The 27,987-nt window shown below is 38.0% G+C and overlaps 2 protein-coding genes across 2 annotated transcripts in view; both read right to left on the minus strand.

The window, feature by feature from the left end:
- Window positions 1-27,902, minus strand: LOC149158727 (uncharacterized). Its single transcript, XM_089437593.1, has 4 exons — window positions 27,047-27,902; window positions 26,791-26,932; window positions 26,387-26,666; window positions 1-411 (listed from the first exon to the last, which is right to left on the minus strand). The coding sequence occupies exons 1-4, from the start codon at window positions 27,852-27,854 to the stop codon at window positions 1-3; spliced, it is 1,641 nt and encodes a 546-aa protein (XP_089293719.1). The 5' UTR covers window positions 27,855-27,902.
- The window catches only part of LOC149158726 (putative ABC transporter C family member 15), a 399,865-nt gene that overhangs the window by 227,537 nt on the left and 144,341 nt on the right, over window positions 1-27,987 (minus strand). The window lies entirely within an intron of this gene.

Raw genomic sequence — 27,987 nt, forward strand, 5'->3', positions numbered from 1 at the left:
TTATAAATATATAGGAGCATCCTGATAATCAACCTCAGGTGCCTTCTGTTGTGAAACATTCACTTGAGGAGCTTCAATAGCTTTTAGTAACTTAGCCCTTTGGGAAGGAATCTTCGCAATCTCGGCGACAGGAACCCAGATTTTTGCATTATTAAACCAACTTCCCAAATCGATATCTAGTCTAGAGTTTGAACCTGGGTTAAAAATTCGAGGGGGAATTTGATTCCCACTTTGATCTTTATCCCTTTTTTGATAAATTAAACCCTTATCTTTAGCAATTTCCATGATTCGCTCTGGAGAAGTCTTTGCACCATATAATTTAACCATTATATCATCTTCATGCTCAAAATTATTTATACTAAAAGCTGATGTGGGAGGCATAACATCCCGACTGTTTTCCTTAACTTCCATCTAGTCTTCCATAGACAAAGAAAACTCTTTACTCACTACATTTATTTGATTACCTGCCCCAAACATTCCATTATCCAAAATCCTTCTAATTGTGGGGCAAGTACCCTCCCCATGAAGAGCATCACAAGCCCGACAATAAGGCGGAGCATCATCGACCAAATTAGTATATTCAAGCGTATTAGCTGGTCTCTGCTCACTAGATTGACCTTTCTTCTGCCAATTATTATTTCGATTATTATTATTATTTCTAGGCAAGAAATTCTGCGTTTGAGCTTGTTGTCGCACAGATTGTCTGGGCAGCGCAACAACGCTCAAACCGGGGGCTGTCACCCTGATCCCCAATCTCTCCGTTTAAGCCGTCTCCCAAAGCTAAGGGGGGTAGACCCTATGGGATAAAGGAAGACCAACTGTGGACCAGTTGGGTTGGGAGACACAGCAAGGCAATTTAGCACTTGATTAATTTAGAAATTAATGTACCAGTGCCTTATGGAGTTAATGATTAAATGATTATTTATTAAATGTTGCAAAAATATGAACCTTGCAAAACAATCATTTATCATCAAATAACCCAAGCGATGCAAGATGTTCGATAAATGCACAATGCTTTAACAATGTTCCAGCAATTAAACTTAAAGAAAAATCAAATGCTTTAAACGATCATAAAATTTAAATGTTGACCAGTTACCACTTTCATATAGCTAACTTTAAATAAACATTTAAGTGCATTTAACTATAGAGAAGTGGAACATAGATACCACAAAAGTCACCAAAAATGAATTTTCAATTTTTAGTTAACCTTTTCAATTTTTATTTTTTATTTTTTTTTATATATTTTTATATTTTTAAATAAAACAAAACTAAACTAAACTAAATGAAATTTAAAATTATTAAAACTAAATCCTAAAAGAACTTTTTTATTTTTTAAATTATAAAATTAAAAATCAGAATAAAGCTAAAATCTATTCTAAACTAAGATCCCAAAAAAATGAAAAAGAACCTTTTTATTTTAATCATTTATGATTTTTTTATATTTTTATTTTTATATTTTTTTAAATGAAACAAAACTAAACTAAAAAATGTCTAATTCTAAAATCAAATCCTAAGCTAAACTAGGACCAAAATCAAAATCTAAGTATATAACAAAATGAAAATCTAATAACAAAAAAATCAAAGTCCCAAACTAAACTTTATTTTTTATTTATTTATTATATCAAAATAAACCAAAGCATCTAAACTAAAAATGAAACTAAAAAAAGTAAAACTAAAACCTAAAATACTACCTACGCTAAACTAAAAAGAACTAACATCTATTGTATAACAAAAATAAAAATTTAAATCTAAATCTAAAAAAAAAAAAAAACTCAAACCAAAATATTTACCATGCGTATCAGCATGAAGACTCATCATAAAAAAAAACGAATTTGTTTTGTTTGAGACTGCAGGTTCACGTGAAGGATGAGAGGATGGAGGCAGAGATGTTTTGATGGAGGAATGCCACAGAGATTTGGCAGGTTGAGGGTATGGTGAATATATCGATGAGCAGTGGAATGAACGCAGGTATGTGGAGGAAATCGACGTGGTGAGAAGAGCAGGGTAAAAAGACAGCAGCGTGAAGGGGTTTTCTGGCAGAGCGATGATGTGAGGACGCAGAGACCTTTGGAGGTATGACAGCGGAAAAGCAGTAGGCAATACGTTGGTGAAGCGTGGAGATGAAGGTATGAATGTTGTACAACAGCGGCAAAGGATGAGGGAATATGATGATAGAGCTGCGGATTTAATGCAAGGACAGGGGAATGACTACGCAAGATAGCCGTGGGGGAGAGCTAGGGCAACACGCTGCCGGTTATGGGAGAAAAATGCCTGAGCGATGGCTGCTGGAAGAGCTGCGTAAGGAAGACTGGTTCTGGCAGCGTAGATTTGAAGAGATCTGTAGGTAGAGACTGGCCAGATCTTCGAGGGAGCAGAAAAGCGAGGGGTGTAATGGAAAAGCCCAGTGAAATGACGTTGCGTTTTGACAGAGCGGGCTAAAAAAAATTGATCTTGGGCAGCAGAGAAACCTAAACCGGAGGTAATAGACCCATAATTCAGAAACTTAATCAAAATTTTAAATCTTTCCTGCTCCAGATTGCCTGATGGAAACCCTGAAATTTTTTCAAAATCTGTACCTGCAATGGCAAAAAACAAGACACCCAAAAGTAATATATGCAAGGATTAAACCTAAAACACAAAAAACAGCTAAACAATTACAGTATTTACAAACTAAAGGCTCTAGGTATCCAGATTTATCGTTATGCCATAGAAATATTTTCAAAATTTTTAAATTTAATGTGAGGTGCTTCAAAAAACCCTTCATGCGTCTACAACAAAAATTTTAATGATAAGCCCAGGATTAAAACTGGCTGGGCTGTTTCAAAAAACGCAATCTGGGAGTTGGTTGGTTCAGCCTAGAACTTCCCCTAACGCTTGGTAAACTCAAAATTAAGGATATCCTGCACAGCTTAAATCAACCATTAACATAGAGGGAGAAAACAACAGTGAAATTCAGATCAAATGGAGATACCTGCCATTATATTCAAAAATTAAACTAGCATTCAAACCCCAGAGATCAGACAAGATACCTGTGCCTAAATCAATGTTTTAAAACTCCGACTCCGACTCCGACTCGGCCGAGGATCGACTCCGACTCCGACTCCGAAACGGTAATGACTCGGCCGGCTTAATTTCAATGACTCGGTCGTTGTAAAAAATACATTAAATATTTATTTTTTTTATTAAAAACATAATTTTAAAGATTTTCATTCATGTTTCCAAACACACAGCATTATAATATAGATGGAAGACAACATATGATCAAAGTAGCTCATGAACCAATCCACTATATTAAAATGGTACCCAATGGCAATACATAGTCAACTGTCATACATGATCAAAGACTCAAAACAAAATACAAATAACCAAGGAGGCTAGAAATGGCCTCTACAACAAAAGTAAACTGTGATGGTGACCAGACTACAATACTAGTACTACTGGGCCCTGGCTAGTAGCTACTGCCAGAGGAGCCAAGATCATCTCGACCAATCTCTGGATCATCATCATCAGAGTCAGACAAGGGGTCCCATGGCTCCTCATCATCATCATCGTCTCCAACTGCAACTGTAGAAGTGGTACCAATACCACTAGCAGGCTGTGCAACAAATGCAAGCTGAGATAGAGTAGATATGCGGCTGCGCCTCTGTCGTGGCTGAGCAGAGGAAGCACCTACAACTGGAGTCCTTGCTGGCTGTGAGACTGAGGCTGGTGGATTGGGATCTGCATTCAACTGAACAGGCTGAAGTTGAACAACATGTTCAAGTTCAACTGATGTCTCCAAATCTATATCTACATCAAGATCCTCATCAGGATCAAACTCTCGTGGACGACTCTCCACTACCCAATCTGATGTTGGATCAATGTCTTCCAACACAATGGGATCTGAATCAGGTCTTTTGTTCAGCAATTGGTTTCGTCTGAGCCGAAGGTTGTATTGGACATAAACTAGATCATTCAACCGTTTTTGATCCAAACGGTTTCTCTTCTTTGTGTGAATCCTCTCAAAGACAGACCAATTGCGCTCACACCCAGATGCACTGCAAGTTTGACTCAAAATACGAATTGCAAACCTTTGCAATTCAGGGCACTGGCCACCAAAGGCCTCCCACCATTGTGCTGCAAAAAACATAGGAGTGTAATGAATTATGAGTTAGATGAAGGCTGAAGCTCAACAAAATTCCAAATTATATCTAACTTTCAAATTATAAATGATTTAACAAACTTTAATAAAAAAAGTAAAACCATTAAGAAATTGAAAATTGAAATTTTTGTTTACCTGGCTCATCTGCTTCTCTTGCAATCTTTGCTAGGTTCTTCCCAAAGGTACCTGATGCATTGCTGAAGGATGTGACCTGTCGATGTATCTCCAGCTGATCAGACTCCGATGGGATCATGCGTTCAATGCAATCAACCAGTCCATCTCTGACCTCCCCCCTCAAAGCTCCTGACTCCTTAGCTTTATAATGATACCGTGGGTTCAAAAAATACCCAGCTGCATGTATAGGGCGATGGAGTTGATTGTTCCATCTTTCATCAATGATTGCCCAAATGGGCCCATACTTTGCCACTCTATCCTTATATGCTGTCTTTATTTGCTCCTTTGCTTGATCCATAGCCTCATAAATGAAGCCCATAGCCAACCTTTCCCCATCCACCAACCGCAACACCTTAACTAGTGGCTCAGCAAGCTTCACAATCTCTGCTGCCTTTCTCCTAAAAGTTTCTTCATGGACTTTCCTTTTTAATTCTTTGCCTTCTGGTTTGTTAGACCAATTGCTTTGATTCCATTCATCACTGGAAAACATCTTTTGCAAGTTTCTATGTTGGGAAAGCATAGATTGCAATGTCAAAAAATGTGTAGCAAATCTAGTGATGGCAGGCCTAATAATATCCTTGCCTCCAGTGTGTTTCCTCATGAGACTCAAAACCAGTGTATGATTGTAGATAAATTTTGTTATGCTTTTGGCATGATTTACAGTGTTTTTGACCCAATCTAATTTTCCAATATCCTCAAGCATGAGGTCTATGCAATGTGCAGCGCATGGGGTCCAAAAGATGGTCTTGTGTTTTTCCTCTAACAGTTTACCAGCAAGAACATAGTTAGAGGCATTATCTGTGATGATTTGAACAACATTAGCCACCCCCACCTCCTGAACAACCTGATCCAATAGCTGAAACAACAAGTGGCCATCTTTTACCTTATCATATGCATCAACTGATTTTAAAAACATGGTTCCCTGTGGGCAGAAGATAAGAAAGTTTATGATGGTACGGTTTCTTTGATCAGTCCATCCATCTGACATGATGGTACACCCTGTTCTTGCCCATGAGTCCCTGAACTCTTGCAAATACTCATTAATGGATTGAATTTCTTTCTGCAAACGAAACCCCCTTAGCTCATGCATAGTAGGGCCTTTGAAGCCTTTTCCAGCAGCATGTATGGCATCAAACATAGGCTCATAATATGGTGAACGAGCAGCATTAAAGGGGATATCAACATCATACCACCATCTAGCTATGTACTCGCAAGAAGTCTCCCTCAATTCTTTCTTCCAATGGTCATCTAAAGTGGGTTGAATTTGACCTTTACTAACTTCAGGACCATGTGCATCTGATGGAGAGGAGGGAGTGAAATAACTTTTGATAGTCACATCACCCTTTTTCAAATTCATTCTACCCTTTCCCTTATCTTGAACAGAACCAAAAGAGGGAGGAACATAACGGAAAGGGTTGGATGCCTCAGTTTGAGGGATAGAGGAAGAACCCTCAAAATCATAGTGGGGGTTGGTAGCCATCATTTTTGGTATCTCCCTCTTCCTCCCAATTTCAGCCTGTATCTCTTTTTGCCTAGCCTTATGTTCTTTAAATTTCTCAAAGCTGGCCAACAAATTCTTTCTAATCTCCCCAATTTTTGGTGAGGTACATGGGGTAATTTGGCCTCTAATCCCTGCCAAGTGTTGTTTCAGCCTATTAATGCCCCCAGGACCTTCCTTAATTTTCCTATGGCAAAATTTGCAATGCATTTGACTATCAACCATTTCAACATATGCCCAAGCAGGATCTTTTGCTCTAGGTGCCATTTTTTGACTAGGAAAACAATCTGAAAATGAAAAAAAAAAAAAGCATTGATTCAATGTTCATTTATTTGACAAAAAACACTCTCTAAGCTTTCTTGATATGCACCTAAAATTTACTAAGCAAAAACAAATTTATAGAGGTGGAAAAAAATACCTCCAGGCACAAACTGCCTCCTCAAGCTTGCTCCAAGAATCAGCTCCTCAATGCTGCTCCAAATGGCTGCCCAAGAAGCTCCTCACTCCAGCTACAATGCTCCTCCAAGACTCCTCACTGCTGCTCCAAAACAAGCTCAAGAACTACTCACTAATTCTCAAAGAAGACTCTCACTCAAATGCATAAGACTGCTGTGAGTGAATGAGAACATTTGGGTGTCTTAAATAGGGTTTGGGAGGGGGAAATGGACCCCAAAAACATTTAGCAAATTACTATAACACTTTGGAATCCATAAACTGCATTAAACATTTGAAAAAATACCAAATAAATGAATTTTTTTTATGTTTTTACGTTGCCCAGCCGTCCCCTTGTGACTCGGCCGAGTCATATCGGACCCGGCCAGGTTGACCGAGTCATGTGTGACTCGGTCAACCGGACCGGTTACTTGGCCGGGTCAGTCCTCAGGCTATTGAAACGGTTCGACTCGGCCGAGTCGGTTTCGAAACGGCCGGTTTGTAAAACAGTGGCCTAAATCAATCTTCATCAAGCTATCATCAATGGCTGAAAATAAAATTATGCAGAAAAATAAAACATCTTACAGCATTTCCAGAAGAGTAACACCAGCAAGATTTTCAACCCCAAAGTCTTTCTTTATTGCACAAAAAATGACTACAAGAGAGCTTTCTTTAGCACAAAACTCACAGATCGAATGATCTCAAATGACCCCTGACACCCTATTTAAAGGAAAATTTCCCAACGGCTAGTTCGAGTGATCCATGTCAAAATGATCTCGACCGTCGATGAGGATCAAAATCCCTTTTAATCTCATCCGTCAAAATTTTTAAATGCATTTTAATATATTAAAAATTTAAATTTTGCATTTATTTCCTCAAAAATTTTGACTTATTATTATTTTATTTTATTTTTCAAAATTTTTTATTTATTTTTTAATTTATTTTTAAATTTTATTTTATTTTATTTTATTTTTTAATTATTTATTATTATTATTATTATTATTTTTTGGATTCTCGAACTTAGCCTTTGGAAAAATCACCTAGGACCTAGGACTTAGGACTTATGAGGGGATAAAACATTTTCTAACCCTTAAAACACTTTACATCATGACATTTACATTTTTACATCTCAAGGGGGAAAACCCATTTGACATAGACCCTCATAGACTACCCAGTTCTGCAACAAAAATATAATCTAGCAGATCAAGCAATTTGTAATAACCTAACCAAATAGTTAGAATTATTTCCAAATTACTTTTACATAGATTCAAACTACACTAGGATTCCCCTAAGATTCCAATGACAAAATCCATTCCAGCTTTGGGGTTAGGCTGAAAAAAAACTCTGCCGATCATGGATCGGTGAGACAAAAACCCTCTGGAACATAGATTATCACTAGAAAATTAGGTTTGCCTAGGCAATTTGCATACATGACTCAGATCTGCTAAGATTATTTACAATTTAGACATATAGGCTAGGTTTACAAAACTATATGATCGGGCTGATGACGACAGTCGAATGGCACGGACATATCGATCAAGCACTAAACCTTTTGCGAAAAAAGGGGGTGAACTACTATGGGTAGTTGACACTTAGTGGTCAACATCTAGCTCTACTTGGGGACACATTGTTGCACTGTAGGAATGTGAGAATCCAGAATCTGCGTCCATGCAACACACAACAAAATATAAGTAGCGTCCATCCAAAAATCATCATATAACAGTAAGCACATAAGCTCTTCATTTATTAACTATCTAGTAACATAAGTAAATCTAATCCTAAAACAGAAATGAAAATGCTGAAAAAACAAGGAGTAGGGTTAGAAATACAGAGGATGCCCCATGGCATCAGACGTGTTCAATATAGTGTATACTGAGCATTTGCCTACTTTCAGGAAAATCTGTCGGCTATTTGTCAGATGTGCCATGTCCATTTCTGCATACGGTAGGACTTTTTCCTATCCAAAAATCAAGTTGCTCGCGGCCATCTGATGCATCAAATCTTCTTCTCATTCTCTTTCTTTTGCTTTTTTTCTTTGTGGCAGGCTGTATCACTGATGACGTGGAACTTTCTGCTTCAAAGCTCTCAGATGAAGTATTTAAGATATGCGTGACATGTCTTTCTTCATTCTGCATCTGCCCTGTCAACGATGATGGATCAATCTCACAGGTGTCATGAGTTATAACTTGATTTTCTATGACTAGTGGATTAACCGTGTGAGCATCAACCTGATTATTAATTTCCCTTTTATCCAGGTCACCTTCAATTATCCACTCTTCAATGGAATAAAGGACCTCATAATAAGATGGAGCTTGTTGCAGCAAATAAGGAGGCCTTTGATCTATTGACGTTCCTTGGTTTCTTTCATCCTCTAACCACTGTTGAAATTTTTGAACCTATATTTTAATGGCATCTATCTGACTAGAGTGTTCAACCTTCATAGCATTGATTTCCCTGACATGGTCTTCTTCCATGGTCAATAACTTATTCTGAAGACATATCTGATTAGCTTCCATATCTCTTATTACTTTATCGTCCTTTGCCTTTATGGTCATCCAGCAATGTTGCATAAAGTTTATCTCTTTCTTATGATTTTCTTGCATGGTAGCCAATTGATTATTATAATCGAATTCCATGATCGTCATATTTTCCTCTAACCCTGATAACTTGCTTTGCATAAAATTAATTTCCATGTCATGATTAGCTTTCATGGTCTCAATTTCCTTAGCATGCTGACTTTGCATGTCGGTTACGTGATCAGAGTGTTTAATTTTCATGATTTCCATCTCCTTATTACGTTTTTCCAGGTGGGTGCATAAAGTTTTCACATCATTGGCGTAATTAGTTTGATTGATCTGCATATTTTTTACCAGCCGCATTAGTTCTTCTATAATTTGCTTCTGATTTTCCTTTTCATTGATTTCATAATTTGTCCCTACTTTTCCACTATCATGGATTTGATCTGCAATGGTAGAGGTGGATGGCACGTTCTGATATGAAGAATTGTCTTGAAATCTTTCATCAACAGTTGGACCTTTCATAAAATTACTTTCATTCCGTTGCACAATTTTAGGGGCACAGGGCAAGCTATCTGGATAACCATATCTATCTTTAAAAGCATTGACAATGTCTTGTAAAGAAGTGAAAGAATCTTCAGGACAATTATTAAACCAATTCAAAGCATCACCCTCTAAAGAAAGGACAAATAGATGCATTTTGACATCTTCATGATTATACTGAGGAAGTCTACAATATATGATCATTATACGAGTAAACCTGCCTAGATTCTTTCTAACAGCGACTGAATCACCACCTGAGAACAAAGGTAATTTAGAAATGGCCACTTCCGGAACATCATGGAGATCATCAGTAAAATGACATGGGGTAAACGTATAATCCATGATGAATAATGAGGGACCAAATGGATGATAGAAAGAGATCTCTGCTCAAGAAAATCAAGAGATGAAAGAAGTGGAGTCGCCACTTGAACAATGAATCTAATTCTGGGATCCAAAAAGCAACAAACAAGCTGATATGAGGGAGGCTTCTTGTCTGGGAAAAATAAATGAAAAGAGATGGAGTCGCCACCCAAACAAGAAACGAACTGAAGAGTAGGCGCTGAAGGAACGATTAAACGATATGACGAAAGATAAGGCGATAAAAAGATCAAATGATGCCAAAGAATGTTGGTCGTTTGACAGGCTAATGAATGGCAGAAAAGATGAGATGATGCCAAAAAATGTTGACTTTGCCGGTTCAAATGAAAAGATTCCAAATTCCAGATGAGAGAGAAGAATGAAGATAAAATGTCATTGAAATGCCAGGGACAAAAAAACTCTCCCCGACAACGGCACCAAAAAATGTTGTCGCACAGATTGTCTAGGCAACACGACAACGCTCAAACCGGAGGCTGTCACCCTGATCCCCGATCTCTCCGTTTAAGCCGTCTCCCGAGGCTAAGTGGGGTAGACCCTATGGGATAAAGGAAGACCAACTATGGACCAATTGGGTTGGGAGACACAGCAAGGCAATTTAGCACTTGATTGATTTAGAAATTAATGTACCAGTGCCTTATGGAGTTAATGATTAAATGATTATTTATTAAATGTTGCAAAAATATGAACCTTGTAAAACAATCATTTATCATCAAATAACCCAAGCGATGCAAGATGTTTGATAAATGCACAATGCTTTAACAATGTTCCAGCAATTAAACTTAAAGAAAAATCAAATACTTTAAATGATCATAAAATTTAAATGCTGACCAGTTACCACTTTCATATAGCTAACTTTAAATAAACATTTAAGTGCATTTAACTATAGAGAAGTGGAACACAGATACCACAACAGAGACCAAAAATGAATTTTCAATTTTTAGTTAAGCTTTTCAATTTTTTTTTAATTTTTATATTTTTAAATAAAACAAAACTAAATTAAACTAAATGAAATTTAAAATTATTAAAACTAAATCCTAAAAAAACTTTTTATTTTTTAAATTCTAAAATTAAAAATTAGAATAAAGCTAAAATCTATTCTAAACTAAGATCCCAAAAAAATGAAAAAGAACCTTTTTATTTTTAACCATTTATGATTTTTTTATATTTTTATTTTTATATTTTTTTAAATGAAACAAAACTAAATTAAAAAATGTCTAATTCTAAAATCAAACCCTAAGCTAAACTAGGACCAAAATCAAAATCTAAGTATATAACAAAATGAAAATCTAATAACAAAAAAATCAAAGTCCCAAATTAAACTTTATTTTTTATTTATTTATTATATCAAAATAAACCAAAGCATCTAAACTAAAAATGAAACTAAAAAAAGTAAAACTAAAACCTAAAATACTACCTACGCTAAACTAAAAAGAACTAACATCTGTTGTATAACAAAAATAAAAATCTAAATCTAAATCTGAAAAAATAAAACTCAGACCAAAATATTTACCATACGTATCACCATGAAGACTCGTCATAAAAAAAATCGAATTTGTTTTGTTTGAGACTGCAGGTTCGCGTGAAGGATGAGAGGACGGAGGCGGAGATGTTTTGATGGAGGAATGCCGCAGAGATTTGGCAGGTCGAGAGTATGGGGAATAAATCGATGAGCAGTGGAATGAACGCAGGTATGTGGAGGAAATTGCCGCGATGAGAAGAGCAGGGTAAAAAGACAGCAGCGTGAAGGGGTTTTCTAGCAGAGCGATGATATGAGGACGCAGAGACCCTTGGAGGTATGACAGCGGAAAAGCAGTGGGCAATACGTTGGTGAAGCGTGGAGATGAAGGTATGAATGTTGTACAACAGCGACAGAGGATGAGGGAATACGATGATAGAGCTGCGGATTTAATGCAAGGACAGGAGAATGACTGCACAAGATAGCCGTGGGGGAGAGCTAGGGCAACACGCTGCCGATTATGGGAGAGAAATGTCTGAGCGATGGCTGCTGGAAGAGCTGCGTAAGGAAGACTGTTTCTAGCGGTGTAGATTTGAAGAGATCTGTAGGTAGAGACTGGCTAGATCTTCGAGGGAGCCAAAAAGCGAAGGGTGTAATGGAAAAGCTCAGTGAAATGAAGCTGCGTTTTGACGGAGCAGGCTAAAAAAAATCGATCTTGGGCAGTAGAGAAACTTAAATCGGAGGTAACAAACCCGTAATTCAGAAACTTAATCAAAATTTTAAATCTTTCCTGCTCCAGATTCCCTGATGGAAACCCTGAAAAATTTTCAAAATCTATCCCTGCAACCTGCAATGGCAAAAACAAGACACCCAAAAATAATATATGCAAGGATTAAACCTAAAACCTAAAAAATGGCTAAACAATTACAGTATTTACAAACTGAAGGCTCTAGGTATCCAGATTTATCGTTATGCCACATACATATTTTCAGAATTTTTAAATTTAATGTGAGGTGCTTCAGAAAACCCTTCATGCATCTACAACAAAATTTTTTAATGATAAGCCCAGGATTAAAACTAGCTGGGTTGTTTCAGAAAACGCAATCCGGGAGTTGGCTGGTTCAGCCGAGAACTTCCCCTAACGCCCGGTAAACTCAAAATTAAGGATATCTTACACAGCTTAAATCAACCATTAACATAGAGGGAGAAAACAACTGTGAAATTCAGATCAAATGGAGATACCTGCCATTATAATCAGAAATTAAACTATCATTCAAACCCCAGAGATTAGACAAGATACCTGTGCCTAAATCAATCTTCATTAAGCTATCATCAATGGCTGAAAATAAAATTATGCAGAAAAATAAAACATCTTACAGCATTTCCAGAAGAGTAACCGGCAAGATTTTCAACCCCAAAGTCTTTCTTTATTGCACAAAAAATGAATACAAAAGAGCTTTCTTTAGCACAAAACTCACAGATCGAATGATCTCAAATGACCCCTGACACCCTATTTAAAGGAAAATTTCCCAACGGCTAGTTCGAGTGATCCATGTCAAAATTATCTCGACCATCGATGAGGATCAAAATCCCCTTTAATCTCATCCGTCGAAATTTTTAAATGCATTTTAATATATTAAAAAATTAAATTATGCATTTATTTCCTCAAAACTTTTGACTTATTATTATTTTATTATTTTATTTTATTTTTCAAAATTTTTTATTTATTTTTTAATTTATTTTTTAATTTTATTTTATTTTATTTTTTATCTTTTAATTTTATCATTTTTTATTATTTTTTATTTTTTATTTTTGGATCCTCGAGCTTAGCCTTTGGAAAAATCACCTAGGATCTAGGACTTAGGACTTATGAGGGGATAAAACATTTTCTAACCCTTAAGACACTTTACATCATGACTTTTACAATTTTACATCTCAAGGGGGAAAACCCATTTGACATAGACCCTCATAGACTACCCAGTTCTGCGACACAAATATAATCTAGCAAATCAAGCAATTCGTAATAACCTAACCAAATAGTTAGAATTATTTCCAAATTACTTTTACATAGACTCGAAGTACACTAGGATTCCCTTAAGATTCCAATGACAAAATCCATTCCCGCTTTGGGGTTACGCTGAAAGAAAACTCTGTTGATCATGGATCGGTGAGACAAAAAACCTTCCGGAACGTAGATTATCACTAGAAAATTAGGTTTGCCTAGGCAATTTACATACATGACTCAGATCTGCTAAGATTATTTACAATTTACACATGCATGCTGGGTTTACAAAACAATATGATCGGACTGATGATGACACTCGAATGGCACGGACATATCGATCAAGCGCTAACCCTTTTGCGAAAAAAGGGGGTGTACTGCTATGCGTAGTTGACACGTAGTGGTCAATAGAGCTCTTTCCATTTGAACCAACCTATTCTGCAAAATAGTTATCTCCTTAGCATGGTTAGAGGTTAATTTTTCTTGGTTAAGCTCCATGCTTTCAATTTTTTGCAGTAATTTCTGAATAAGGTCATTATCAGATTCTTGAACCTCTTTCCCTTTAGATTCTTTCAATTTCGTTGAAGCCCTATCAAAACTTGGGATTTTAGACTTCCCAGATGCTGCCTTATCCTTTTCAAGCTCTACCGCTAACGCTTGACAACCCCTATAATTAGGAAGTTTAGTACGTCTTAACTCATAAGAGGGCTCAGGGTTAAGGCATCAATATAGAAGTCCCGAAGAGATTTATCAGTAGGTTTATAATCTTGAGGTAATTCCTTAATAATATCATTGAACCTCTTGTTAAATTCTTCTGCGGTCTCATTTTCTCTCTTTTTAATGATACTAATAGCTTTTACGAGATGCCTTCCTTCTCTCTTATCTCCATACTTTTCCTTAAAGGCATTAACAATCGATTGCAAAGAATCAAATGAATTACGAGGCTTTTTCGTAAACCAATCTAAAGCATCCCCCTCCAAGGTAAGAACAAAAAGGGTCACTTTTACATCTTCATGATTAAAATCAATAGCCCTCGCATACTTACCTAGCCATGAACTAAAAGATTTTAGATGAGAGTTAGCACTAACTGCATTATTGCCCTGAAAGAGAGGCAATTTATCCATCCCATGTTTTGGAATATCATTGGGATAACCTTGAATGTTAGCAAAGTTACAAGGGGCGAATATGTCCATGATGTCATGCTCGACCGGGTTAGTAAAAAGCAAACGGATATCAGGGAAGGCTTCTTGTCCAAGATTAACAAGAAGGGTACGAGAAGAGAGTTTGTGTAATCGTACTCTGAGAGCCCTTTCAGGATCAGGAGCAGGATTAACCAAACTGCTTGGATGTCTTCTAAGATACACTCTTGTAGAAGATAGAGGAAGTGGAGTCACCACCCGGACAAAAGTCTAACTCCAAATAATCCGAAAGCAAGGAACCAAGGACAAGGAACTTATCCTGGGAAGAGACGAAAGGATGAGAGGAAAGAAATGAGATGAATGTCGAAGAAACCAAGGACAGAAAAATCTCTATCCTGGCAACGGCGCCAAAAAAATGTTGTCGCACAAATTATCTAGGCACTACGACAATGCTTAGATCGCGCGCTGTCACCCCGATCCCCAATCTCTCCATTTAAGCTGTCTCCCTACAGCAGGCTAAGGGGGGTAGACCCTATGGAAAAATGGAATGAAGAAGAACTAGTTGGGAACCAACCAGTTCGGGAAACACATTGAAGCGATCAAGTACTTGATTAAGATTTTAGCAAGAGTTAGGATTTGATTAGATTTTAAACGATTGATACCAGTGCCTTATGGAGTCAACGATATTGCTAGGGAAATTAAGACCAAATAATCGATTAGTGACTGCTGCTTAGATGAATGACTATCCTATATGAAATGCACTAAATGATGGGATGATTTTAGACTCAAGGAAGGGAAAACATTTGCGTCGCAAAAGCCTTCAATCACCAAAATGAAATGTTCCCTTTACAGATGAAGACTTAAAAATAAACTTCTGAAGATACTACAATTAAACCATAGGCTTATTTTAAATCTTTTATGATACAATTATAGCTCAAAGAGAACAAAAACTTCTTTGCAATTTAATATAGATGTTCACAAATATTTAGCTTAGGAAACAGAGATATGAAATCTATTATAATTCCACGATAAATTTCTTTAACAATCGCTTGAAAATATTTGCAAAACATCTAACATGTAATGAGCATTAAATAATCCAAACAACGACGATCAATTTCAATAGATGCACAATGTTCTAGCAATTAAATTTCAAGAGATCCAAATACTTTAAACAGGGCCTATAAGCAAAACCTTTGTTATTTGTTTAAAGTAAGACCATAGGAATGAAGCCCTAGGTATATATATGTACATTTGGTCGAAACCCTAGCTTGGTCAAGGTCAGTATATGTCTAATGTTGTCTGACATATGATATGCTTATGCATGATATTGAATTCCTAAATGTGTGTTGACCTAGCTATTGATGGTCATAAGTTTTAGGATTTAATATAAGTCCTTGTCTGAGATTCTAGGATGATTATAATTGCAAATCTAAGGTTTTTGCAACTAAACCCTAGTAGTAGTTAAATTTTCTAATATGTGTGATATAACGCTCTGAGATCTATTTATATAATGATTTTTGAGATTGTGAAAATGAAATTCTAGGGTTTTGGAGTTAAACCTTAGTAGAACTGAAAATCTCTGATGTATGATGACAATGTGATAATTTGAGATGTGTAAGATTGTTGAAATCTAAGTTTTAGTTGTGATTGATAATTGATTGAAAATATAGGGTTTGCAACTAGCCCTAGTGGAAGTTGGTCACGTTGATGACTAAGCTGTGATTGGTTTTGGCTGATTAATATTCTCATATGAAACCCTAGGTTTTGCATGAAACCCTAGATCTATATTTGTTTGAATTGTTTCTAGGGTTTATGTTGTAGGAAGGTATGTCATACCTTCGTAAGAAACATTGAAATCCTAGATGTAATGAAAGTTGTTATGAAGTAGTCTCTTGTTTACAATTAAGTTTGGGTATATGATATATATAAAGTTGAAATGCTTCCGTAATTATGATGTGGCTAACTTCATGCTTCTATAGTTTTGCCTGTACTTGCCATCTAAGTTGTGCAAGTACACAATCTTCAATACGGTGAAGATGTTTGTTGATGTGATAAGCATGATGGGAATGATGATAACTCTAATGAAATGGTTGGAAGCCACGACACATTCTCCGATGACGAAAAGAAGAAGTTGATCTCCCTAAGATTAAGAGGGAGTCTGGATAAAGAGATTCTCCTTGGTTGAGAGGGAGGGCATAGCTTGGTTTTTATTGAAGAGTGAATTACAGAGGATATGTTGATGCATGAGAAGTAGGAAACAAAAGTGTATGATTGAGGAATATTATGTCAGAGATTCGATTGGCAGTCCTACTATGAAAAGTTGAGAAGCAACATCAATTTGTCTGGAAGACCCCAAAGGTTTGTATTTGATTATGTACATATTAAGTATATTATTGATTGGAGTTGTGTTTGTACAGGTGAATCTCTCGAAGGTGTTGATAGCATGTTGGTTACCAATCAGTTTGATTAGGAGAGATTGGTTATCCTTGATCTGCTGGATCAAAGAGTGTTAAGGCTTTGTAAGTGAAGCATTGCCTGGGAGGACATCTGGCCGACACTTCATGTTGATGTCTAGGTCTCGAAGTTGGAAAAGGTGGTGTTGATTATAAAGCTCTGTTTTTGGATAAACAACTGGATTTTTGGGTTGGTGGTTAGCAAGTAACCTTGATGGTACCTAGAGAGGCTGAAAGCTTGAGTCCATCCTAGTCCCACCCAGATAGATTTCCCTAGTTAGGAATCTAGTTCGTGGCATTGCGGTGCCTAAATTGTTGAGAGACCAATGGATAGATTGCTCTAGTAGTTCTTCATGGTTCATATAGTTGATATCTTCCTTGTTCTTGTATATGATGAATACCTCCCTAGTTAAGAGGGAGTGTTGGAAAATGTAACTAGGTTCGGTATTCATTAAATGTATTTGAGTCATCTTGTAATGTACTTGTCAAAAAAATAAAGAAAATAATTATTATTATTATTATTATCATTATTGTGACTTGTTAAAGGATGGGTTTAATGCTTGGGTCACCATGCTTTAGGTCAAAGTCCCCATTGAGGACTTCTAAGATTTATTCTGAGTCAATAGAGTCATTGTATTTTTAAAGAAACCCTTCTTGGGCTTTTGAATCATTTAAAAAGTTTAAGTATTGAGTCAAATGTAATTTGTGTATCCTCCACATCAAGTCAGCCTAGAACAAATCAAATCGGCCTAAGGACATCAATTCGACCTCCATTGAAGCCTATAAATAGAAGCAAGTCAAATTCATTTGGCACACAATCTCATCTCAAGAAAGTTCGATAACTCTAAGGAAGTCGGAGAAGTGCAAAATGGGTCTAAGGAAGCCAAAAGAAGTGTGAGTTGGGTGGAGTCTAAGGAAAAGAAGAAAAATGAAATTTTGGTGCCTCTCTCTCTTTGTTTCATGCCCTATTTTGGGAGATCGAAGTCTTTCAGGTTTTGGCTAATGCCGGAAGCTGCCTAATGCTAGAAGCTACTGCATAGTCGAAGTTGCTGGAAGAGAGGTCAAAGATCTAGGAGGTTGACTTGGTGTGGAGGGAAGGTTTGGTCTTTGTCTAGGGTGAAGAGCCTCAAAGAATACTATTGAAAGGAAGAGAATTTTGACTGCGTTTTCCCTTCAAGGGGGGTTTTTCCTTAGCCTAGTGCCTTTATCTGGTGTCCATTGTTTTATGTGCTTTCCTAAGTTGCACGAAACGGCGAAACGGGTACGAGTTTCAGAAACGGGCACGGGTACGAAACGTGACCCCCCCCAAATTTTGGAAACGGGGAAACGCAATATATATATATATTAGGACATTTAAGAAATAATGTGCAATCATAAAGCATATATGATACATTCTAATTTATTACATTATGATTAAATTGTCAATTGTCAATGAATAAACTGTAAGTCTCTAAATTTACATCACATTTACTCATGAATGATCACATAATGAAAATAGAAATATCCAAAATCAGCCATGAGAAATTTCTAATTTCTTGTCTCATGCTTGATTGGGAGTCTCCTCTTACATAGTCGAACGACCTTAGTGCTCTTGATTACATAAAAGTTCCATACCCTAGTACCCTACCTGCTCTTGATTATTAGGAGTCTCCCCTTCATAGAGGGGTTGGTTCTCTTGATTAAATACAAGTTCCATACCCTAGTACATGAAAAAATCCAATGGAAACATTGCAATCACCCCAATCCTAAAATCCTAAAAAACAGATAAGTCTACTGGATTTTGACTGAGATCTAAAATTCTACTTTCTCCATATGAAATCCAATGACGGCAAAACCACTCTCAAACATCCCGAGTCATAATGTTAAAAAATTAAGTAAAAGGATGATGAAAATGAAGGAGAATGTCACTTTTACTTAAATCCTCTTTTCTATAACTTGAGAGGCATCTAGAAGCATCCATAAGATATTTTAGTCGCCCAATAAAAAGATTAGAAGCGAAAAAATTAAACAAAAATACAAGAAAAAGTCAAGTTAGAAGAGGAAACTCCATTGTATGGCCTTGAAACTCGTTTCCGGCCATACTGGCCATGTTTCCTCCTCAAGAAACGGGCTAGTATGGTCGGAAACGAGTTTCCACGCTGTACAGTACGACTTTCCTCGTTTTCGTTTCGTTTCCAGCTGGAAACGGACCCTTCTCCAACGTTTCCTGCAACTTAGGTGCTTTTGCTTTGGTAATTGCTTGATGAACTAAAGAAAGAAGATATAAATAAAACTTAATAAGAAGCCATGAACATCATAAGTAATTATCAAGTATAAGAAAACCTTTCTATCTTTCTGATTTTCTAATTCCATGCACTAAGATATTTTTTACATTAAATAATTACAAATTGAACCCTCAAAGGGGGAATACCTCTTTACATATAGACACTCAAATATTTACCCACTTCTACGACACAATATGATCTAGTAGACCAAGTGATCTGTAATAAAATAATTTATCCAAGTAGCTTAAATTATTCCCAAACCACTTTTACAAAGACTTGATATAACACTAGGACTCACCTAAGATCTTGTCAATAAATTCGACCCTAGCTTTGAAGAAAAAACTTTGCCGATTATCCGTGTTTAGAAACACACATAATGCGATGAGGTTAAAAAACTCCTAGGATGAAATTAATCGTCAAAATCAAATGCTTACCTAGGTTGTTACATTATTAAACGGTCGTACTATCATCATTTACATTACAATTTGCAAAAACTAGGTTTACAATGATATAATAATTTCCTGGTTGATGATTTTGACTTTGAAAAAAGAAAATTCAACTGCTTCTTTGGACTTGTGACAAAATAGGTGCAACAACCACAAGGGAGGTTTCCTTGGCAAGACTTAGAGGTTAGATGACTAGGGTTCCAATCTAAATGGCTCTCTAAGGAGCTTGTAGACAAATCACTTAGAAACGTCTGCAATAAAGGAGGATACAAAGGTGATAAGAGTCTAATGGTTATGGGAGAAGGTACCAGTAAATCCTTGGAGGTGTTAGAGTCGGTCTAGTAGCCCTCCATCAGCGATCAAAGCTCTTTGCATTTGCATAAGTAGGTGTCTCATCAGTGTCAATTTTTGCATTCCATTAGGCATGCCATAACCCTGATGGAGGAGCTGGTGTCTTTGTCCCCCTCCTGGCATTGCTGGATCAAAGTCATTTCAATCCTTAATTTCTTTCAAGCTTGTCTTGTCTTGTCTTGAAGTCAAATTCTTAGGTCTAGGGTTTTGGTCAAGTTTGTTTACAAGGTCATGTCTCTGAAGGTCAATAAGTGCTCAGCAAGCCAGAGGGATGATTTTAAAGGTGTTTCTTCGGAAATTTCTATCTTGTACAGTTAATTTTCACCTTGGATTTAAAAAACTCTGTTTTTAAAGCCAAGGTCATTTTTCAAATTTTTGTAAAAGTGGTGAAATTTCAAAAGGCTTCCAAGGACAGCATGTAACCCTGGCTCCCTTGCCAAGATCCCTCAGATGCTATCCCTGCAAACAGCATCAAAGAAAAGCATCAAATCAGTCAATTTCAGGACAAAGGAAACCAAGAAAAAGTCAAGTTTATAAAGTGTCAAAGAAAAATATTATAAAGTGGGTTTGGGCATGAAATTAATTCAAATCAAAGTTATAAAAGCCCAATCTCCCTCCATCGACCCTCATTGTGCATCCAAATCGTTGAGCAAGTGCTTGCAAGTGATTTCGAGCTGAGTTTGTGAGCTTGACAGGCGCGCGACCCGTCAGACCAGGCGCGCGACCCGTCAGAGGCGCGCGACCCGTCAAGCGCCTTCCAGCAGTGTTAATTTCTAACGGGCGCAACCCGTCAGTGGTGCGCGACCTGTTGGGTGAGGCGCGCGACCCGTTGGGTGAGGCGCGCGACCCGTCAGCGTCCTCCTTATAAAATCGCCTGCAAATTCATCCAAGGAGCCAACAAAATCGCCAAATTGCCTAAGGTAGGCCCTCCAACTTATAAATTGCTGCTTGTTATGGTTAAAGACATCATGAATACATTTTTAAAGATCTCATTGTGCAAGAGAAAAAGCTCTATGTGGCTGTGGTTTAAAATTGTAAAATATGCCTAGGGTTTTATGCTGTTTTAAGGTATTCCCTTGTAATCATTTTTCCCCATTGCCCATTTCATTTTCCTTGTCTTCCTATGTAAATTTCCCTTTTAAATTTGTAAAGAAAAACTAAACCCTACCCCTCTTCCCTAAAAAAATAAAAAAAAATCAAGCCCTAATCCTACCTCTCATTATACCCATGTAAGCAAATGTATATAATGATGCATATGCAATGATTTTACAAGGTTTTTTCCCTAAAATCCCTGTTTTATATATTTATTCCCATTTTCCCTTTAAAAGTATCCCTCCCCTAACATTCCCCTCGTGCTCCTTGTCCCCTTGAAACAGCATATAGATCAGCATTTTGCAAGGCAGAAACAGCAGTACATTTTGGCCACTTTGCTCCTTAAACAATGTCAGAAACCGAAACCTATGAGTAGAGTGATGACCAGGCATCAGCTTCAGAGTTTGAGGTACAGAGGAGGCCTCATAAGGGTGGAAAGGGTGGTCATCATAAGAGAGAGGAGCCCACTTCTTTGACAGATTTACAGGCTTGTCCTATGGCAGTTTCATGTTTCCAGTATATGTCTTGTTATGAGTTTTGCGAGAGGATCTCTCGGATTCAGCATCACAGAGAGTTAGCTCGCCTATTTGTTTTACATTTGCATGATGGACATGTCAACCTTGCCGGGGTGGACTTTACATTGACACCCGAGATGATTGCACAGGCCACAGGGATACCTAATGTCGGAGAGGTATGGAATAAGCGCAAGGTGTTGGACAGTGTTCATTTTGAGCCTTTCGTTAGACCAGCACTCATGAGGCACTTGACAGGTGTGTTTCCCTTCAGATTTCTCAGGAGTGAGTATGCTCCCATGATGAGGCTCATCATGCTCTATTTTACCTGTGAGGGCAGATTTTCACAGGTATATTCGTACCATATTCGCCTATTGATGCACTTCACACAGGTACGGATGATGAACATCCCTGTTTTCTTCTATCAGAACATTGAGAGGATGGTGTCCATGATGCAGAGGAAGAGCCCGGCACAGCAGTATAGGAGCCTTTACCATTATGGTTTGATTCAGCTTGTGGTATTACATCAGTTGGCTCAGTAGGGCATCTCATGGGAGGAGTTTATCTCTCGTGAGCTTTTCACAGCACCACCACCGCCACATCCTGAGGTTATTCACGAGGAGGGAGGACCATCACAGCAGCATGACATCCCCGTCAATAGACATGTCAGCTCCTCACCTTTGGTTACCTATCAGAGAGGCCAAAGGGCCTTATTTGCAGCAGCTCGGCGAGTACTTTCTCCACAGCATGTGGAAGGGGTCTCGCCTTCTTCATCGGCTCAGCGAGTGTTATCTCCACATCAGGTGGAAGGGGCCTCGCTTTCTTCAGCAGCACAGGTATCAGAGAGGGGCAAGCAGCCCAGGATTGATGAGGGACCATCAGGTGTTCCAGATATAGAGCTTATTGATCTTGATGTCAGTTCTCCTAGCCGAGAGTCAAAGGAGATCATTCAGCACCTTAGAGCTGAAAATGATGCATTGCAGAGGAGATTAGAGGGGGCACAATGGACAATCTCATATCTAGAGCAGCGCAACAAGCAGTTGGAGGATGAGCAAGCTCTTGATGAGTTGTGGAGGATTCGTGGAGACCGCATCTTGAATAGAAGAAGACCCGGTGATCTATTGCCCGCTGAGCGAGAGTCCATGCTTATCCGGCTCAATGCTCACTTGGAGAGGCTGTTGGCTAAGGCCAACCAAGATAAGAAATTGTTGAGAAACATGAAGAACCATTATTGGGCGAGGATGCACGTGTGCAAGGCAAAGATGAAGATGTTCCAAAGGCGGTTGGCCAAGGCACAAAAAAGGAGAAAGAGGCCCGATCCCCTCCACATTTTGGTCGAAGCTTCCTTGAAGGAGCAAGGCACTAAATAGCTCAGCCACAGCACAAATACCAAGAAATTTTGAACATTTTGGGTCAATTTTGGTTTTTTCAGGCAATTTACAGGTTTTGTCCATTAACGGGTCTCACCCCCCGCGCAACCCTTTCTCTTGGCAACTCCATTTTGCAAAAACTCAGCATTTCCAGATTTGTCATGAAAAGTTACATATGCTCATCCATTGCCAAGAGATTTTATGAAGTTTTGGGCCTCCAGAAAGTCAAAAAACAAGCAAAAAATGACTTTCTGCCACATTTTTGAGACACAGAAAGCAGTCTTGGGAGATTGCAATTTTGGAGGGGCAAATGACCACCAAATTCAGAAATTCCAGTTGGGTTGGAAAGTAGACTCACATACCTTTCCAACAAGCCTACTCTTGCTCAATTTGGACACCTAGAAGTGCCCCAAAAGTGCCCTCAAAGGCGCGCGACCTGTCAGGCAGAGGCGCGCGACCTATCAGGCAATTTTCTCAAAATTTCACTGTACAGCTCAGAAAAACGCAGATTTGACCATGTTTGACTTTTTGGAGTGGATTGTTATCCTCCTTGATGTAAATAATGTAATTTTTTGATACTTTTACACTTATGTATCTCTTCTAGAAGATTCATTCATGAAATAGGTGAAAATTAAATGAATGAATTGGTTTCCTAGCTTATAGAGGCAAGTTGTTTTGACTGCCTAGTTTTCAGTGCTTAGTTTAGAAGTGGTTGAAACAGCTCCTAGGATAGTGAGCTCGACCCCTAGAGGCAGGGAAAGATGTTAGATGATCTATATTATGTACTTTCTGGCTCATTTTCATGGTTGGACTCTTGAGGGAGAAGCTATCATTGTATTATTCACTGTATCTCTGCAATTTTTGGCTAAGGAAGACCAGGGTTTTGCAGTCCTTTTTGGGATTCTTGTGGTTTCATGTATTGATGGTGTGTTTCTCTATGTACTTGTAAGTGTGTTATGTGAATCATTTCCTTTCTTTTCCTTCTGCACATTAAACAAATGAAGTGTTAAAGTAGAATTCATGACTGTCATGCTCTGCTTTTAAGTTTGTTTAATTTCAATGTTTTCTACTGTTTAAGGAGAATTCAAAGTTATTGTTTGCTCTCCTTAGCTCCTCACCTGTCTTTCTCATCCATTCACCTCAATCTAAGGCATCAATACTGTCTCCTATCTCGCCCCAAAGAACCCCCTGCAGAAACTGTGTCCAATCCCCGCACCTAAAATTGCCATCTCCTCAATTTGCCACCAAAAACCCTAAAAACCCCAAATCAACTCTTTTGATCAGTTTACTAGCCTAAAATCAGTGTTACCCTATTGGTCATCTCACCAATTGAAGATCTTTACCGAGATAGACCGGAGAGAGCCCTCTCCTGCCCCGTAGGGCTAGCTACGAGGCTAAGTGGTTTGATGTTGCCTTGAGGTTTACCTTTCTCAGCCCGAGGTGAAATTTCAAGCGCTAACAGGAGGGAAACGTAATATTTACAAATGTTCAAGCACACTTTCCACCAAGCCCAATAAATTAGAGAAAAGTTGTTATAAGGTAGGACTTTTATGATATGTAGATTTACAACATGCAAAAGCATATAACAACAAAGAAGTAGCCTACAAATGATGAAATGAACAAAGGATTAAAGACTATCAAAGGGGTAAGCAAGGGATAGGTCAATTTTAGGGTTTTAATGGTTAAAAATGCATAGAACAACAATATAGGTTCTAGACGTCAGCCCTAATTTTAGGCTGAAAACATGCAATAAATGCTAGATTTTGCTTTTCAAATATTAATAAATGCAATTTACACCTAAAGGACAATAACATATAGGAACAAAAATGCTATTAAATGCAAATTTAAACCAAACCCTAACCCTAGTTACCAGAAAGTAAAGGAAAAATATATTGTAAAAAGTGATCCCACAACTAGACTAGTGCCTCTATTCAATTGGGCAATGGAGTCAAAGAGGGCGAGGTCAATGATAGAAGGACTTGGATGAAGAGGGTGGAAGACTAAATAGCTTCTCTTAGAAACCCTACTGAGGATATTTAAGATCAAAGGATGCATGCAACAAATTCTTTTGATGGATTCTTGAATAACAAATTTTGCATAACATGTAGAAACAAGATTTCATGAAAGATTTTGCACTTATTAATATGGCACAATAGAAACCCTAATTTCAAAAAATAGCATGCAAAATGGAAGAAAATGAAAATAAACTTACACCATTCAATCAAGTATCACTTCACCAATCCAAAGATATTCTCTCCATTTAAAAATATGCCTCCCAAGACAATTGGATCCACCAATTATGCATTGCATCTAAGAGAAAAAGAGAAGTCAAGTAGTGCACACCCAATCAAGAGAAGAGAAGAGTGTGTGTGCGATGATGATCAAATGAAAATGACTTCCCTCTATTTATATGAGGGAGATCAAGTCATTTTTCATTAATTTACAATGAAAAATCCTTAAAAGTTTCCTTGAAGAATTCATCTAGGCTAATAGTTTACAAATTGACATAAAGATAGCTTTACAAATGACAAATTATAATAAAAATGACATAAATCCTCCAAATATGTGGGAGGAAAGGCTCTCCAACATGACATCATCATCCAACAATGAACATCTCCATCAAGCAAGTAACAAAGTGGGTCCAAGTTTTCTCCTCACTTGAAGGGACATCATCAAAATGCATGGTACATCTCCAAGTAACATATCCACCAAGAAGTCATCATTAAAAAGGCTCATGTCACCTTCCTATGGCATGCATGGGTAATGTGGCAGCCTTAGGATCAAGTGTTGGCATCAAAACATGGTGTGCTAGCCCTCCCAAACCATCACAAGTGGTCTTCTTCATCATCTGGGCTCTTGAATAGGGTAATATCGATCAAACAAGTTCAAGGCTAGCCTAGGGGCATCCTGGGCCCATCTAGGCACATCATTAATCAATCCAACACCTTCACTTCCTAGCTTATCATTTTGGCATCTAAAAGTATAACAATGGGCATACATCCATGTGAAGCAATGTTGCACACATCGCGATCGGGATTTAATCGGCGCCGGGAAAAAATCGGAAAAATCGTTAAAATCGGGAAAAAATCGGGAAAAAATCGGAAAAAATCGTTTGGCACAAAAATATTCATTTTTTTTCATTTTTTTTCAATTTTTTTAATATCTAAACCATCTACAACATAAAATAAATACATTGACACATAAATATGATAAAAAAACTAATATATAAGATGTTCAATATCATTTCTAGCGCTAAAATCACACATAACATTGAATCATGTCCTGAATAGTAAGTCCTGAGTCCCAAGTCCAACTCAGCCTCAAAATATCAACAAAAAATATGATAATGTATCTCATCATGTCATAATGTCATATACAATAAAATGAAAGTCTAATCCTATTGATTTCCTCTGCCCCTCTTGCGAGAATATGGCACAGCTTTCTCTTTCCCTCTAGATGTAGAAGCTGGTGCCTGTGGTGGTGGAAATGGCAGTGGAGTCTGACGTGCTCTAGAAGCTGAAGAACTAGTAGTAGCAGCTACAAGAGGCTGAGGTGGACGGAGACCACGTCCTCTACTGGTGGTAGTGGTAGCCCGGGTAGCCCGGGTAGGCGGTGTCACCTCCTCCTCCTGCTCCTCCAACTCCTCCTCCTCCTGCTCCTGCTCCTGCTCCTGCTCCTCCTCCTCCTCCTCCTCCCCCTCCTCCTCCCCCTCATCCTGCACTAACCAATCCTCAGTGGGATCCATGAGAGGCCTCTCGGTCTCAACCCTCCATTCAGCAGTGGTGTCAATCCCATCCAATGAGATGGCTTCCGTATCAGGTGTCTTCTCTAGTTGTTTCACCCACAATCGAAGATTGTAGTAGACATAGACCATGTCATTAAGTCTATGGGACTCCAACCTGTACAAAGTTCATGAAATAATAAATTAATAATTAATATTATAAAAAAAATATTGTTTAAAACTTTAATGAATTCAAAAATTTATTTGGAAATTTGCAATATTTTAAATGTTTAAGTGTTAACCTATTGCGCTTCTTGTTGTGTATTTTTTCAAATACACTCCAATTGCGCTCACATCCCGAGGAGCTGCATGTTTGGCTGAGGATGCGCACGGCAAGATTTTGCAAAAGGGGTACTCTGCCACCATACATCTTCCACCATGCGTCTACAACAAAATTACAAAGAAAATTTTAAATAAACATAAGAAAAAAATGGAATTTGAAGAAACAATGAAATTTGAAACAAAGTTACAAAGTACATACTACAAACTAAAAAATACCTGGGATTTTAACCGTCCTATCATTGATAGCCATCTCAAAGCCAAATGTGCCACCTGACAACTTATATTGCTCAATTTGTCTAGAGACCTCCATACGTTCTTCTGGAGTTTTCACCATCTTCTGGACACAGGTTAATAATCCTTCCACGACCTCAACATCAAAATTAAACCCACATGCATAAGAAAATGCAGGGTTCAGGAAAAGGCCAGCAGCATGAATGGGACGATGGAGTGTGTTGTTCCATCGCTCATCAATGACCTTCCATAGAAGGAGTTGTCTCTGGAACCCATCATCTCCCTTGTCATCATAGTAGGACCGAATGGCTTCTTTGGCCCTATCCATGGCTTCATACAAATAGCCCATTGCGGGCTTCTCACCATCTACCAACCGAAGAACCTTTACCAAAGGTTCTGTGACAGCGCACACCTCCTGCACTCCCGCCCAGAAGTCTTCTTGGTATGAAACAAGTCTGCAGACGGCCTCTCCTTCTGGTTTGCGGCTCATTGGCGAAGAACGCCACTCCTCTGAAACAAACATTCTCTTCAAATCCCACATAGAATTCAAGAGGGATTGAAGAGATATGAAACTCGTCGCAAACCGTGTAATGGCGGGGCGCACCAACTCTTTGTTGTTGGTGCATTTTCTCATCAAGCTAAGCACAGATGTGTGATTGTAAATAAATTTTGTGATGGTTTTTGATGAGTCAACAGCCTCTTTGACAAAGGGAATTTTCCCTATGTCCTCTAACATCAAATCAATACAATGGGCAGCACAAGGTGTCCAAAATAAAGTAGGATGCCTGTCCATAAGCAATCTACCAGCAGCAACATAATTTGCAGCGTTGTCCGTTATGACTTGGACAACATTTTCTGCACCCACCTCCAAAATAAACACATCCAGCAAATCACATAAATTTTTTGCATCTTTGATTTGATGAGTT

The sequence above is a fragment of the Pinus tabuliformis genome, chromosome 5_2 (assembly GCF_031772625.1).
Source record: "Pinus tabuliformis cultivar Carrire ecotype Pingquan chromosome 5_2, CPIR1, whole genome shotgun sequence".
In the NCBI taxonomy this organism is placed as follows: Eukaryota; Viridiplantae; Streptophyta; class Pinopsida; order Pinales; family Pinaceae; genus Pinus; species Pinus tabuliformis.

Excerpts from the sequence above, each read along its gene's own strand:
- LOC149158727 (XM_089437593.1), bottom strand. The coding sequence starts at position 27,854 with ATGGACAGGCATCCTACTTTATTTTGGACACCTTGTGCTGCCCATTGT. Across the intron at positions 26,933-27,046 it reads TAGGACGGTTAAAATCCCAG|ACGCATGGTGGAAGATGTAT; the intron begins GTATTTTTTAGT and ends ATTTTGTTGTAG. Across the intron at positions 26,667-26,790 it reads CACAACAAGAAGCGCAATAG|GTTGGAGTCCCATAGACTTA; the intron begins GTTAACACTTAA and ends AACTTTGTACAG.